Source organism: Natrix helvetica, assembly GCF_964273705.1.
Source record: "Natrix helvetica genome assembly, chromosome: 1".
Lineage (NCBI taxonomy): Eukaryota > Metazoa > Chordata > Lepidosauria > Squamata > Natricidae > Natrix > Natrix helvetica.
The window spans coordinates 72176829-72192603 of NC_138548.1; the positions used below are offsets into that span (position 1 = coordinate 72176829).

Below are 15775 nucleotides of genomic sequence, written 5' to 3' on the forward strand. Positions count from 1 at the left end.
AACTTAAAGCTGCAAAGTTTTCTTTGTGTGGCTAAGGGAAACTGAGGCACAGTGAATCTAAGTGGCGTGTTTTAAGTTGTTCAGTGGGCTCATTTCAGGCAACAGGTCTCTTCATGGTTTGCACTAGCCATTAAAATTAACACAATGCCAAAAGTTGTGTTCCCATAAGCTATTTTTCTCTTACTGTAAAAGTTTCTGTTTTTCTTCTTTATGCTTAGGCTGCTTAGAAGTTTTCTTAATGTGTTGTTTTTGTGCTGGGTTTATTGGTATCTGGTGACAGCAATTGTTTTTTTTCTGGTACCATAGTATCTATCACTTTTTAGGCTCTCCGGTGATCCTTGATACTTCCTGGTCTGAAGAAGTCCCATAGGATGACTTTCCCTGGGGAGTCTTCCCTCAGAATTTAATTACAACATGGGAAAACCCCACTACTGAATGAATGACTGCACATTCTCAGGCAAGGCTTTGCTGATTTGATAAGTGAGAAACATTTAAAACGCCTTAAAATCCCCAATGAGAATGACACTGATCTTTAATTTCTGCAAGTCAATTTTTTTCCTCATCAAATTGAAAGAAAATGAGAAAAGGGGCAGGACACAATAAGCACAAGAGTAATTCTAACATCTTCTCCTGTGAACATTCCAAATGAAAAATGAGAAATGAGCCAAGGTGGCACAGTGGTTAGAGTGCAGTACTGCAGGCTATTTCAGCTGAGTGCTAGCTACAGTTCAGCAGTTCAAATCTCACCGGCTCAAGGTTGACTTCCATCCTTTCGAGGTGGGTAAAATGAGGACCCAGATTGTTGGGGACAATATGCTGACCCTGTAAACCACTTAGAGAAGTCTGTAAAGTACTATGAAGCGGTACAGAAGTCCAAGTTCTATTGCTATTGCTAAACCAACCAACAAACAAAACCCCAACAAATTATTTTTGAGAACTGCTCCCCTGATTTTTCAACTTTTCAAGCATTGATAATTTGGAAGGTTTTAGTTATATAATGAGAGAAATGGTCATCTTCAGACATGAGCTATCCAGACCACTGCTCTCAATGCACTGTAAAGCCATCCTGAAAGCTTAAGAGAATATTGGTGGTCCATTTTATTCAGCAGAAGAGTGAATAAAATGCAGAAATTGCTTTATTCTATACAGAAATCAAGTAATTAAATTTTTATTAAGTTTTTAAAGTGTATTTAAAAAATAATGAAATAGGTTGCAAAGATATAAATCGACTTGTCAACATTAATACTAAGCCAGTTTCTGAAAAGATAAATTATTTATTTTCCTGGGCTCACTTTACAGTATGCACACAAACACACATCCAAGTCAAAGGGAGGAATTTATGAGCTTCTTGGTAATACTTGGTAATACTACTCTTTTATAGTTCTCAGATGACATACCTGTCACAAGCAAAATGACCCATTTCTATCAGCTGCTCTCCTTGGCCATTGGCTGCATTTATTCGACGTTTCAACACCAACAGCACTTGTTCAAAATCCTCATGTTGCTTCAGGAGACTCTGAGTTGAATCCATGTGATCCTGAAAGAAAGACCATAAGAGTTACGACATCCCCATAATATTATTTCATGCTTATCTCCAGAACATGTTTTCCCAAACCATGAAGCAGACTCCTTGTCCTGACAAATAACTCTTTTTTATTAAGTTACTGTGAATTCCTCTCATTCATATCCAGCAAAGTCTTTCAAAGGTGAATATACAGTCACAGACCCTATCTGGCTTGGAGAGCTGCCAGGCCGATATCTTCAAAACTTGGCAAGAAGCGTCTGAGAGCCACAATTAAGTGAACTAATTGTCTTCTGCAAACTCTGCTCCCCTTTCACTCCTCTTTTATTACCTATGGGAGGAGCCATTTATCACCCACCTGTGGCCTTACTCCCATGTTGGCCCTTGCTCCTTAGCTGTTCCCTTTGTCTGGCAACTTTGCGCATGTGCACACTGGGAACAGGCTCCAATTGTTCATCTGCCTCACTGATGACTGATTGTGACGGCAGCTGACAACTGTCAGACAGCCCCTTCTGTGCCTCCGATGCAGAGCCCTCATCAGAGCCTTCTCCAGACTCCAGGACTGGCCCATGTTCCTCCCCAACCTCCTCACTGTCCAAATCTCTGCGAGCTCTGCTGGCCACTGGCGGGCAACAACAGTAATGTAACAATAATCTAAGAGTATTCATTCCCCCTGAATTTAATTAATTTAATTAGAATTTTTAACAATGATGCTAGATGGTCTGGACTGCTACTATTCTCCATTTGGTTCATTGGTTATGAAGTTCTGAGACCACCTGAGTGGAATTTGAGTGTACAAATATGGAGGCAAAGCTTAGGTTCCTGACCTTCCATCAAAACAGGAGATATCAGTCTGAAAACACTTCTACCTCCACCTTCCTACCTCGCTGAGGGTGTTTTTTAAAGCAAGAATGTAGTTTGTAAAACAGGGTGTTTTGTGACTCATTGTGTGCTTTTTCTTGACTTAAAATGAATGGAATATTTGTTATTATTTATATTTATCTGAGTGTTGATTTGAAGTGATTAGTTCAGCATTTTAATCTTGTAATTGTAAGCAGTCTGGAGTTGTGTGAGGTATATAAGCTTTGTAAATATAGGTAGTCCTTGACTTACAACAGTTCATTTAGTGACTGTTCATAAGTGAAAAAAGTGACTTATGACAATTTTTCACGCTTATGACCACTGTAGCATCCCCATGGTAATGTGATCAAAATTTGGATACTTGGCAACCGGTTCATATTTATAATGATTGCAGTGTTCCGGGGTCATGCGATCATTTTTTGGGACCTTCAGACAAATAAAGTCAATGGGGAAGCCAGATTCACTTAACAACCATGTTACTCACTTAAGCACCACAGTGACAAATATGGCAAGAAATGGGGCAAAATTAATTTAACAGCTATTCACATAGCAACAGAAATTTTGGGGTCAATTGTGGTTCAGGACTATCTATAAATAAATTCCAGTCTAAATTTGAAGTAAAATCATTAGTATTTACCCCAAGATTATCCGTCTGAAAAAAGGCCTCATGGCTGGAGATAGCAGCAAGGATTGAATCAACTTCTTTGATGAATTTGTGCAATGCTATATTTTCCTGTAGCTTCTTCTGTCGCTCCGTCCATAACTCATCCAGCTCATTTCTTCCTTGAGCAATTCTGGCTATATATTCGCCAACGTTGGATGAACTATCTGCAACCTTCTCACCTAATTCTTGCAGCTGTTTAAATCTGCCAAAGGTTCCAAAACAATTGCCTATATCACATCTTTCTCTTGTTTGAATAGTATCTACACATATTCATGTTTTAAGGTTTTCAGAGTTACACATGCTTCCTTAGAGAGGCATAATGGATTAAATATATCTATTCAATATTTTATTCTCAAATGGACGATGATAGCATTCAATTGTTATTGTGGAATATACAGTATTGTCCTGGTTCTTATATTGCATTAAAATAGTATGTTATATTGGTTTAGAGAGTTCTGTTAATTCATCCATTATAGATTGTAACCATCATATTTGACTTACCAGGACTTAATCTTTTAAAGTCAACAATGGTAGCCAATAACTATGATTTAGCACAGTATTTCCAATCTCCCCCTCCCCCCCAGCTTTTGGTAACTGAAGTAATATATGACTAGAATGAGTAATCACCTCTGATTGTCCTTTTTATTACAGTAATTATGATTTTAAAATGTCCAAATAGGTATTGCAGATTGTATCATGATTACTATTTCAGTAATTCTTATATTTACTACATGGTCTTACAAGTACCTGTGATTCTGGCTGTGTATCTCTTTTAGCAAGTCCTGGTGTTCTTTCAGGAGCTGTTCTGCAGAGATCACATCAATACACATCTCTTCACTTGTCAGTTTCTCCTTCATACCATCAATCCATAAGAGAAGTCTGTGGCTCTCTTGCAGAAAAGCTTGTTGATCCTTTGCTTTCTGCAAAACCACCTTCTTCTCCTCTGCTTTTAACTTTAACATTAATAATAGATTGTCCATGTATTCTCCATGTTCTTTTATGGCATGACTCTCTGCAGGATTAGAATCTTGGATTCTGTGTAACGAAGCCGGAGACACATTATTGAGTTAGAATTAATCACAATTATTAACCGAATGTTAATTTCACTGAAAAAAGTTATGCCTGATATATTGAATATTGTTAATTCATTGATTTTGTTCCACATCTAAATATTATTATATGATGAGTGCAATATAATAAATTCCCATGATTTGGAAATTTGTGTAAACATATTTCCAGGAAATTAATTAGAATCTATGTTAGCATGTGTAGGGAAAATAGAATAAAAATGCATATAATGTTGAGCTAAGAGACATTAGCTGAACGTTAATCCTAGTTATGAACTCATCAGCTTGATGAATGGAGGTCTGCCTTCCTAGATCACTTTATTAATTGAAAATATTAAATTGGTGTGAGGTCTTGTGTATTTAGAGAAATGATAGGACCATGAATAGTAGTAGAGTAGTCAATTCAAAGAGAGCCAAGGTTTGTGCAGTGGTTAAATAACCATGGTAAAAACTAGGAAACCATGATTTCTAGTCTTGCCTTAGACACAAATCCAACTGGATGACTTTGGGCCAGAGACTCTCTCTCAGCCCTAGGAAGAAAGGAATGGCAAAACCACTTCCTCAAAAATTGGTGTCAAGAAAACTGCATGAATTAATTGGGGCAGTTTCCAGGCTTGGAAGCACAGACACAAAGTTAATTTGAAATTACTTAACTGTGAATATCACTAAGCAATTTTGGGACAGTCATAGAAACTAGGAAGCTACTTATGCTAGCTGGAATGACTTCTTTTAATCAGTTTCTGTCTGATGGTACTGGTAGAAGTGTTACTCAATGTCTCAGGGAGGATTGTATACAACACTTTATATTTGATGCTTTTAAGGTGTCAGGATTGAAACTACCTAGTAAGACAAATTATGTACTATTGGGGCTGATAGCCAGGAGCCTTCTTCTAGGTATAGGCTCCCTTTCAACTAAGCTAATTTTATTTATGATACAATTTTATGATTGATATAATAACTTGAGCCAAAGAGGGGTAAGATAACTTTACAGGTTATTCAAAAAAGGGGGAAAAATAGATCCAGGAAACTATAGACCTATCAGCCTGACCTCAATACCAGGAAAGATTCTGGAAAAGATAATCAAGCAATGAATTAGTGAACACCTAGAAGTAAACAAAGTAATAGCCAAAAGCCAACATGGGTTTGTCAAAAACAGATCATGCCAGACTAATCTTATTGCATTCTTTGACAAAGTGACAAAATTAGTGGACCAGAGGAATGCCGTCGATATAGTTTACTTGGACTTCAGTAAGGCATTTGATAAGGTAGACCATAACCTACTACTAGATAAAGTAGAAGAATGTGGGTTGGACAGCATCACCACCAGATGGATTCGTAACTGGCTTGACCAACCGCACTCAACGTGTAGTCCTCAGTCGAACTGCATCTACATAGAGGGAAGCATGCAGTGGAGTACCCCAAGGCTCTGTTTTAGGCCCAGTACTCTTCCACATCTTCATCAATGATTTGGATGAGGGAATAAATGGGGAACTCATCAAATTTTCAGATGACACCAAGCTGGCAGGAATAGCCAACACTCCAGAAGATAGGCTTAAGATACAGAAGGATCTTGACAAACTTGAACATTGGGCACTATCTAATAAAATGAAATTCAATGGTGAAAAGAGTAAGGTTCTACATTTAGGCAAGAAAAACGGAATGCACAGGTACAGTATAGATGGCACCTTGCTCAATAGTAGTAACTGTGAGAGGGACCTTGGTGTCCTAGTGGACAACCATTTACATTTGAGCCAGCAGTGTGCAGCAGCTGCCAAAAAAGCCAATACAGTTCTAGGCTACATAAACAGAGGGATAGAATCAAGATCACGTGAAGTGTTAGTACCACTTTATAATGCCTTGGTAAGGCCACATTTGGAATACTGCATTCAGTTTTGGTCACCACGGTGTAGAAAAGATGTGGAGACTCTAGAAAGAGTGCAGAGAAGAGCAACAAAGATGATTAGGGGACTGGAGACTGAAACATATGAAGAACGGTTGCAGGAACTGGGTATGTCTAATTTAATGAAAAGAAGGAATAGGGGAGACATGATAGCAGTGTTCTAATATCTCAGGGGTTTCCACAAAGAAGAGGGAGTCAAACTATTCTCCAAGGCACCTGAGGGTAGAACAAGAAGCAATGGGTGGAAACTAATCAAGGAGAGAAGCAACTTAGAACTGAAGAGAAATTTCCTGACAGTTAGAACAATTAATCAGTGGAACAGCTTGCCTCCAGAAGTTGTGAATGCCCCAACACTGGAAGTCTTTAAGAAGATGTTGGCTAGTCATTTGTCTGGAACGGTATAGGGTTTCCTGTCTAGGCAGGGGGTTGGACTAGAAGACATTCAAGGTCCCTTCCAACTCTGCTATTGTATTGTATTGTATATTATGTGTCTCTTGAAGCAAAGCAGGAGTTACCATAATGAAGAGAAAGGACCTTGAAAAATATTGTTTTGAGTATAAAGACCATTCCTAAAAATATTGATTCTTAAAGGAAGTAAACCCCAGCTGTTCTTTAAAATGACAGATACTGAAGCTGAAGCTCAACTATTTTGGCCACATAATCATTGGGAAAGACCCTGATGTTGGAAAAAAATGAAGGCAAAGGGAGAAGGGGATGATAGAGGATGAGATGGTTAGATAATGTCATTGATGCAATGAACATGAACTTGGGCAAACTCTGTGAGACAGTGGATAATAAGGGGGTCCTATCATGCTATAGTCCATGGGGTCGTGAAGACTAAGTCGGACAGGACTTAGGGACTGAACCACCACAACAAATAATATTGATAGTATTTATGATGCTACTGTATTTGGGATGCAAATTGAAACAGCCCTAAGAAGGTGCGAACTGGCTAAATCCCACCACTACATCCATCCATCCATCCATTTTTTTCTATTCAAAGTCATTCCAAACTCTGATCTATTCAATGAGGCTAACAACCTTTCTAAAAAGAAAAAAATGCATCTCCTTATTATTACTGCTAATCAACTAAAGAAAGAGGTATGCATCACTGCTGTACCTAAATCAAGTTAGTTGTGCAGGTGTCACTCTTTGCTTAAACTGGCATCCAGATTATAAGTGTAACCACTATAATACTGTTGCTATAACATAGTAAAGAATTGATTTCTTACAAATTGGCTATCCTCTTTTGGTATTCAATTTTTCTCGCCAGAACTAAGATGTCTCTTTCACAGGCTGAAAGCTTGCGTGACTGCACTTCCAAGACAGCAGGCTTGTTCCCTTGCCCCAAATCCTCAAGGCTGATCATTTTGTTTCGTAACAGTTCTTGAGTGTCATGGCAATCCTGAAGGAACGTCTTCACATCAGTAACCCCAATCAGTTCTGAGCCTTTTTCTTCTTTTAATGCTTCCAGACATTCCCACCTTAAAAAAATACACAATAATAAAGCAGAGCTCATTAGGGTTAGTCAGGAATATGTCTGTATATAGAGAGATTTTGAATTTTAAGTTTTAAGAATAGTTTAAATATAGAAAGCAGAGAATAGCAATAGTCATTATGTAGTGACAAATACATTGGAATACAAATATATACCTCAGTATCTAATGCATTTAGGCTCTTGGCAGCTGCCTAGAGAAGTCCTTGCAGTTTTCTTGGGATTTTGTAATTTGTCATTGCCACCTTCTTAGGACTGAATGACTGCCTCAAAGTCACCTAGCTGGCTTTGTGCCAAAGCAGGACTAGAACTCCTGGTCTCCAGATTTCCGGCCTGGTGCCTTAACCAGTATACCAAACTGCTTCTCATAATCATTATTATTAGGGTAAAATAAGAATCAACGTACATGTTTTAGAAAAGCTAATTATGACATATATATTTAAGGGTGTGGGTCTTTTCAAACATTTGCACATTAGAGTCTTATATGTCACTGCACCCAAGTGTTTTAAAGACCATATATCAAAGCTGATATGTTCATTTGCTATCAGTTGTATTTTATTTTTACCTCTTGTTTATCTCTTGCTTACGAGTTTGGATCTCCTTCTGCTTTCCGGGACACCTCTTAGAAAACATATCTGCTGAGGAACTGATCTCATCCAGCTGTTTTTTACCAGCAGCCAATTCTATTAGGAAATTCTAAGAAAAGAGACAGTAACCTAAATGATATACTTTCACCTCTGCCATACTTATTTATGGAAATTATTTTGGCTGGCCTGGGAGGAGTAAAATGACAAACATATGCTTTTTTGATGCTAATTTGTTGCAGAAGCTGTTAATTGTTTGCAATTGTTTACAATCACTGTCATATGAAAAGTTTCTTTATTATAATTAATGTTTTTGCATATCAAACATGTTTCCAGATGGGGCAGACTCAGGCACTATCAGCCAAACCTAATGGGTAAGCTGTTCCAATGTCATACAGATTTCTGAAAGACTGAACCGAAGTCTGAAGAAATGGTGGGGAAATTGGGGGTACTAAAAATGGAAAATGACAACATCAAAAAATATCACTTTAATTGGGTACCCAGGGTTTCTCTAATTTAAAATGCTTAGGATAAACTCAGTCCTTGAATGGGCAGAAAACTACAGTATACCAGTATTTATTTATGCAATGTATTAATCCAGATGGAATTTATAGATACTGATAGTATAATAAAAGCAATTAGTAGGTGTTATTAAAAGGCAAATTGATACATTAAAATTAATCTGTATTGGTGCCAGTGGGTCCATAATCATACTCTTTTGCACTGGAGGGGTTTAGAGGGGAGGAGAGTTTTGACAACACCAGTGGGTTTGTCTGTCAGTCAAAACTCACTCCTGGTTTGTTTGTTTCGAACAGGTGCTAGTAGAAGGACGAGTTCCGAGATAGAGTGTATAAGAAAGCTGACTTTATCTTTTCCTCCAACATTCCAACTAGGGCTACTCTTGAACAAGCACACAACCATTTCTCAACCTGGTTTAAGAGATAATGAACACGCTTTGCTGCTGGCTGACATGTTTTGAAAGTTGGTTGAACAGGCTCTCTCTACCTTTCAAAATAGCAGCCAGTCCCCAACAGCTCAGGGGTGGGTTCCGGCCAGTTCTAACCTCTTCTATAGAAGAGGTTCCACGAATCTACAATGCTGTTTAGAACTGGTTCCAGCTCCCTCCCCCTGCCCGTCCGCACATCATCAAGATGAAGAGCGAGAGGAGGAATTCTGGGAGTTGAAGTCCACAAGTCTTAAAGCTGTCAAGTTTGAACACCCCTGGGGGTTTTTTTCAAAAGAGTTAGGGGTGTTAAAAAATAGGCTAGTCCTACTTTTGAATATGGACTAGAGGTGGTATTCAGCAGGTTCTGGAGAAGTGGTAGCGGAAATTTTGTGTAGTTCGGAGAACCGGTAAATAGCACCTCTGACTGGCCCCGCCCCCATCTACTTTCTGTCTCCCGAGTCGCAGCTGATCGGGAGGAAATGGGGATTTTGCAGTAACCTTTCCCTGCCATGCCCACCAAGCCACGCCCACCAATCCATGCCATGCCCACCAATCCATGCCCACAGAACTGGTGGTAAAAAAAATTGAATCCCACCACTGATATGGATTTACAATAATCTGCCCGCAAATAGAGGTAGTCCCTATTTAATGATGGTAATTAGGACTGGACTTGTTAAATCAGAAATAATTTATCACCAATTGTTATTTTGAATAATTCATTTGCTTAATCTTTGCACTGGGTTTCAAATTGCAATATTATTTTCTATAACTTGTAGATCTTCTGCTTGTCCAATAGTTAGCCTGCAAAGGTATTTCAATTTCAATTAAGTCTCTGTTGTTTTGGATGCCATAAACTAACAATGAATATTTCATAATCTGAACAAGCACAAGTGGTTTTCTTTGCAGATTTACCAGTCAACTAAGATTTGTAATAATTTTTACTGCCATATTTTTACTGAAATGTAATATTTTATGTCAGTGTTAATCTTTTGTAAATGAAGGCAAATCAGGAACTCAAAGTACAGCCTGTTAATAAAGACCTGGAATTTTTGTTGCATAGCTTCCACATTGTTGGCTTTCGGTTGAATGGTCTGGAAAATTTTCTCCTTGTCATCTATCCAAGACTGAAACTCTTCACAGGAGTTGTAATATTGATAGAGTTGGATTCTTTCTTGTAACTCTTTTTTCCTATGCTGTTTGGAAGAAATTAGATATGCTAGAATAAGCACTAAAACATTGCTGATAATGTAGGTATTCTATCAATAAAATTAGTTAAAAATTTTAAATGAGAAGGAGCCAATGTCACGACGATATGGACATGCGGTGTCGATGCTCCGAGACCGCAGCCGATACTTTTGTGGCTGGGTGGTCCAATCGGACCTAAACCATCCTGCAGAGACGGTAAACAGGAAGAATACGTCTAACCAACTGATACACTTTCTACAGTATGTAAAAAAGGAGGATTCTTTGTTGTGTTTGTTTTGAAAATTAATTTTAAAAAAAAAAGAAATTTTAACTGCATTTAAGAAAATCCATGTATCTAACCCCTTCATTCTACACACCCAACTAAAGATTATTAGGAAAAAATAATACCTCAGCCATGGCTTGCAGTTTTTCATACAGCAAAACAATGTTCTTCTGCATTTTCCATATGCTTTCTACAATAAAGTGTGAATCAGAGCCAAGGTGTCCAGTAAATGTAGGTTTGACAAGAATCTGTGAAAGATAATGATTTAATGGCATTTTAGCTACTCTCTGGTTGTTGATTTCTGAATTTGTTCTTGCACAGATGCCATCTGCTCAGAGAACTAGGCACAAAATTCTATGCTCAATATTGAGTTCTATCATTCACAAATGCTAAATACGCTTAGTGGCATCTTAATTTATATATACGTATCTATAAAGATTTTCAGTCATCCAAGTCATGGTTGTCCAAAAGGTGCTTTTTCAAGAGGCAACTGGACTTACTTGTTTTTCTTTGGAAACATTTCACACTTCACCCAAGAAGCTCTGACTGGATGGTGGGGAAAGGAAAAATTTATACTCCCTGCAGACAGCTGGTCATTTGCATTCTTTTAGAGAGGGTGCAAATTTGCATCATCACGTAGGTATCAAGTGATGTGTTGGAACTCCCCCACTGTTCCCTCTAACGTGCGCGGCTGCATGGCTGCGCAGGTGGCAAGAAAACACCGTGCAGCAGTTTCCAACTGCCGTGCAGTGTTTTGTACTGTCACAGGCGCCGGAGGTCCTTTGCAGGTGGCTAGAACTGGCCGCCCGCAAAGGATCTCTCCGGACTTGTTTTGATGAGCGCGGGGCGACTGAGTTCAGGAAAGCAAGCCCGGGGAGGTCCTTTGTGGGTGGCCAATCCTAGCTGCTTGTGCCCGGCGTTGTGGCGAAAATAAACCCCCAAAGCCTTTTCAAAGCTCCCGCCGGCGCCCCCGCCCATGGTAGTGGCGCCTCCCCCTCTGTTCAGAGCACCTGAGCTGAGCCCTGCGTTCCCCCTGCCCCCTCCTCCTCTGCTGTGCTTTTGAGGAGCCATGAGGCTGCGGGAGCCAGTAGGAAGGTGGCGGAGGGCGCGGGAGCAGGGGAAAAAGGCCTCATGGCTTCTCAAAAGCACGGCGGAGGAGGAGGGGGCAGCAGGGGTAATGCGGTGCCCAGCTCAGGTGCTCCGAGTGGAGGAGGACGCGTCGCCGCTGCTGCCACGGGCGGGGGCGCCAGCGGGAGCTTTGGCAGCTTCACTCCAAATGTGGTGGTGGTGGAGGAGGAGGAGGAGGCAGCTGTTATTCTGGTGGCGGCAGGGGCTCGTCATCGGCATCTTCAGCAGCAGCCCTGCCCCCTGTGAAAAAACCGAAGATGGAGCAGATCCACGCAGATGACGTCGCCGCAACATGACTGGAGGAGGAATTCTGGGAGTTGAAGTCCACAAGTCTTCAAGCTGTCAGGTTTGAAGACCCTGGTTTTTTTTTCTAAAGAGTTAGGGGTGCAAGGGTCTTGCAACTTGACAGCTTTAAGACTTGCATGCTTCAATGCCAAAGTTCCTGAGCCAACATGACTGGAGGAGGAATTCTGGGAGTTGAAGTCCACAAGTCTTAAAGCTGTCACGTTTGAAGACCCCTTGAGGTTTTTTTCCCTAAAGGGTTAGGGATGCAAGGATCTTGTAACTTGACAGCTTTAAGACTTGCGTGCTTTAAATGCCAGAGTTTCTGACCCAACATTTTGGTTGCTAAGCAGGAGCGTTGTTAAGTGATACTATACAACACTTTTAATTAAGCGGGTACCTTGAATGAACATAACTTTGAGTTTCAAATAATACTGATTTTGTTGTTGTCTTAGGTGACACCTGTGAAAAAAATTCAGGTGCTGCTCAGGCATAAAAATGTGCCGCTCAAACATTATACTTTTCTGCTCACACTGAAAAAAAATTAGAGGGAACATTGGATTCCCCCCTTCATTAAACTGAGCATGGGCGTGGCTAGCACGTGACACATTCAGCCCACAGGTCACGAGTTTGACAGCCCTATTTTAGAGAGTCATTGAGACCACTTGGAGGTTTATTTGTGTTTTCAACTGTGCTTTCAGCAGTTCCAAGAAAGCTCTACACTCATTTGCATTATTCAGGTGACCCTGAGGACACAGATAAATCTCCAAGTGGCCTCAATACCTTTCTAAAATAATGCAAATGACCAGCTGTCTGCAAGGAGTATACATCCTTCCATTCCCCACCATGCAGTCGGAGCTATCTTCTAAGAAAAACAAGAAAATCAAGTTGCCTCTTGAAAAAGCACCTTTGGGACTTCATTTATATTCTTAAAGATTGATTAGTATTATAAAATACTATATAGTATTTAATATAGTATTTAATATAATTGGAGGGAAAAGGCCTGGTTTTCTCAAACATTCAATAAAGCATACTAACAATCAATTTCAGCTAAATGATGGAACTAACTTGAGGTTGTATGCTGATGTTATATGTTTATAATGCTTCATCATACTTTTCAGTGACGTGCAGTCAGGGGAGGCAGGGGAGGCGGAGCCTCACTGCTCTCATCATGAAAAGAAAAAAAAGAAAAAAAATTCTCCCCTTTTCTCTTTCATCTCTTTCTTGCGCGTGCAAGCAAAATACCCCAGGATCACGGTGGCAGGGACAGCAACTCCTTCTGTTGCGCTGCAGAGAAGAGCCATGCTGTGCTCCTCAGCGCTAGCCTCAGATCAGTGTGAGCTGCGGTCCCCTTCCTGTTGGCTCAGGAAGGAGAGGAATGGGACCACGTGTGCAGGAGGCTCCTCAGCGCCAGCCTCAGATCAGCGCGAGCCGCGGTCCCCTTCCCCTGCACACGCGGTCCCATTCCCCTCCTTCCTGAGCCAACATGAAGGGGACCGCAGCTTGCGCTGATCTGAGGCTAGCGCTGAGGAGCACAGCATGGCTCTTCTTTGCAGCACAGCAGAAGGAGTTGCTGTCCCCGTCACTGTGATCCTGGGGTATTTTGCTTGCACGCTTGCAAAGATCAAAGTTGTCACAGTCCTCCCTTCATGATGATCATTTGATGACATCACCAGCCTCACCAGCCATAAACCTCACCGCACGTCACTGCTTTAGATAAAGCCAATAAAAAGTGATGGTATGATATTTCATAGAAAACAAACTTTGTACATTTTTGGTATCTATTTTAAGCTATCTATTTTGGGGGAATGTATTAACCAATTTCATTGTATTAACCAATTTCATTGTATTTATTTTGTACAATGACAATAAAGGCTCTGTGTATACCAAATAAGAGTTTATTAACCAGAGATGCTTAAATATACAAAAAAGATAAAATGAGACTGCCTTAAAACATTAAGATTTGAATAAGCAAGCAACACAGGGGGGGAAATTGATTTGATCATTAGAGAGAATGAATGAGAATTTAATCACAAAACAAAAGCACAAGTGGATGTGTTTACATTATCATATATTCCAAATAAGTTTGCCTTCATAGTTTCAGAATGGCAATTTCTTTTTTTTTACAAATTAAGCATTCAATATTGTGGAGTAAGAAGAAATCTCATATGGAAATATGACACCATGATGGCTAAAATCTCAGGCCTTATATATAGATCCATGGAAAAGGAAAACGTGCCATTTGTAGAGAAATATTTAATCAAAGATCACAGGAATGGAATTTATTTTAAATAAGTATGAATTAAAAGGGCAATTTGAGATTTGTCTGTTTCATTTAGTGTTTTTCCAGCTTGTCAACTTTAAGTATGTCAGTGGGGAATTTTGAGAGCTGAAGTCCACACATCTTAAAATGTCCAGGTTTAAAAAACATTGGTTTAAGTGCATCAATATATTTCTGTATATTTTGGGAAGACAGTTATGTAACAACCTGGCTGTTACATACCACTTTCTGTGCCACAGAATGGGCCTGCTCCTCCAAGTGGCTTATTTCTGTAAAATAAGCAGCAAGCTCCTTTTCCAAATGAAGATGATGATGCAACAAAGCTTCTGCACTAGATTCATCTTTCCCCAAATCTTTGCTGGCTAGAAGAGTGTGTTTTTCCTGGAGCCAGGAGTCAACCTCATTAATATCTGCAAAATACTGAAGGGAGAAACAAGATCGAGGTATTGTGGTTATACCTACAGATAACATTCCACTGCAGAACAATTTATGCAAAGGAAAAGAATCATTTGCTTAAATCCCAATGTAGGCCCAGAGCTCCATTTTGCTCACATTGGAAAAAAAATTGATCAGACTTGGTCAAAACTGATAGTATATTAGAAGTGGGGAAAAAATTCATTCAGTATTTTTAAAAATGATATTAAAACACAGAAACACCCAATCATGTCTATACAAGTAAAAAGCCCAGAAAATTGAGAACTGCTAGAACAATGGCCTGTTCAAAAACCATTCACTTATGATATGGTGATAGAGTATCTTACAGAATTTAAGGTAGAAGTTAATAATATTTTTTTCAACTTTTTTTTGCCTGGTTTGGACAAAGGAGGAGATTGACTTACCTGTTGAATGAGAGTAGCTGTATCCAAGCGGATCTTACAATTAGTCATCTCATCTTGGAGCTGTTGCCACAATTGCTGGATATCTTTCAGCTTCTTCTGAATCGCTTGGTTTGAAGGATTATTCTGGCTCAACTCTTGGCCTTTGCAAATTATTTTAGAACAAATTGCTTGATGGGAGTCACACTCAACTTGGAGAGACTGCCAGACAGAAATTGGGAGGTTATTGTTGGACACTGCTATAACTCTATAGAAAGCCAATAAGATATAGTGGTTAAGGAATCGGAGTGGGGAGTTTTTAATCCACCTTAAAACATGGGTGATTTAGGACTAGCCTAAATTAGGATTTTTCTCTCAGATCAACCAATGTACAGAAAAAAAAGGGGGGGGGACTTTTGAGGAAGGAATGATGAAATGAAGCAAAGACCAAGGAATTTATGAGTAGATTGATTCCTTGGAATGTCTCTAGACAAGGAGAGGATGGGAGATTACCCACGTGTGCTTTGGACAGCTGTTCCTCACAAGAACATAGGATAGAATTTTTCCAAGGGTTAATGGTATGTGAAATGACCTTGGAATATAGGAGTAAGAGACGTTGCCTAGGAAATGAACAAATAAAAAGTGGAGGAGCATGCAGTTGAGCAATGGAGAGAGAAAAAAGTTTAGAAAGGATCCACCCTAATTTATCAGACAGTAAAAAAAGATGGTAGGAAATTGGTACTTTCAGAATTGCAAAATTCT

The 15775-nt window shown here is 39.6% G+C and overlaps 1 protein-coding gene across 1 annotated transcript in view; it reads right to left on the reverse strand.

Moving 5' to 3' along the window:
* The window catches only part of SPTBN5 (spectrin beta, non-erythrocytic 5), a gene marked incomplete at its 5' end in the record, with an annotated part of 109363 nt that overhangs the window by 79448 nt on the left and 14140 nt on the right, over window positions 1-15775 (reverse strand). The window contains 9 exons of the mRNA XM_081942792.1: window positions 1398-1537; window positions 3021-3249; window positions 3795-4082; window positions 7247-7498; window positions 8075-8205; window positions 10080-10232; window positions 10633-10755; window positions 14421-14618; window positions 15038-15235. Of these exons, the coding sequence (XP_081798918.1) occupies window positions 1398-1537; window positions 3021-3249; window positions 3795-4082; window positions 7247-7498; window positions 8075-8205; window positions 10080-10232; window positions 10633-10755; window positions 14421-14618; window positions 15038-15235 (1712 nt within the window). The remainder of the gene's footprint in view (window positions 1-1397; window positions 1538-3020; window positions 3250-3794; window positions 4083-7246; window positions 7499-8074; window positions 8206-10079; window positions 10233-10632; window positions 10756-14420; window positions 14619-15037; window positions 15236-15775) is intronic.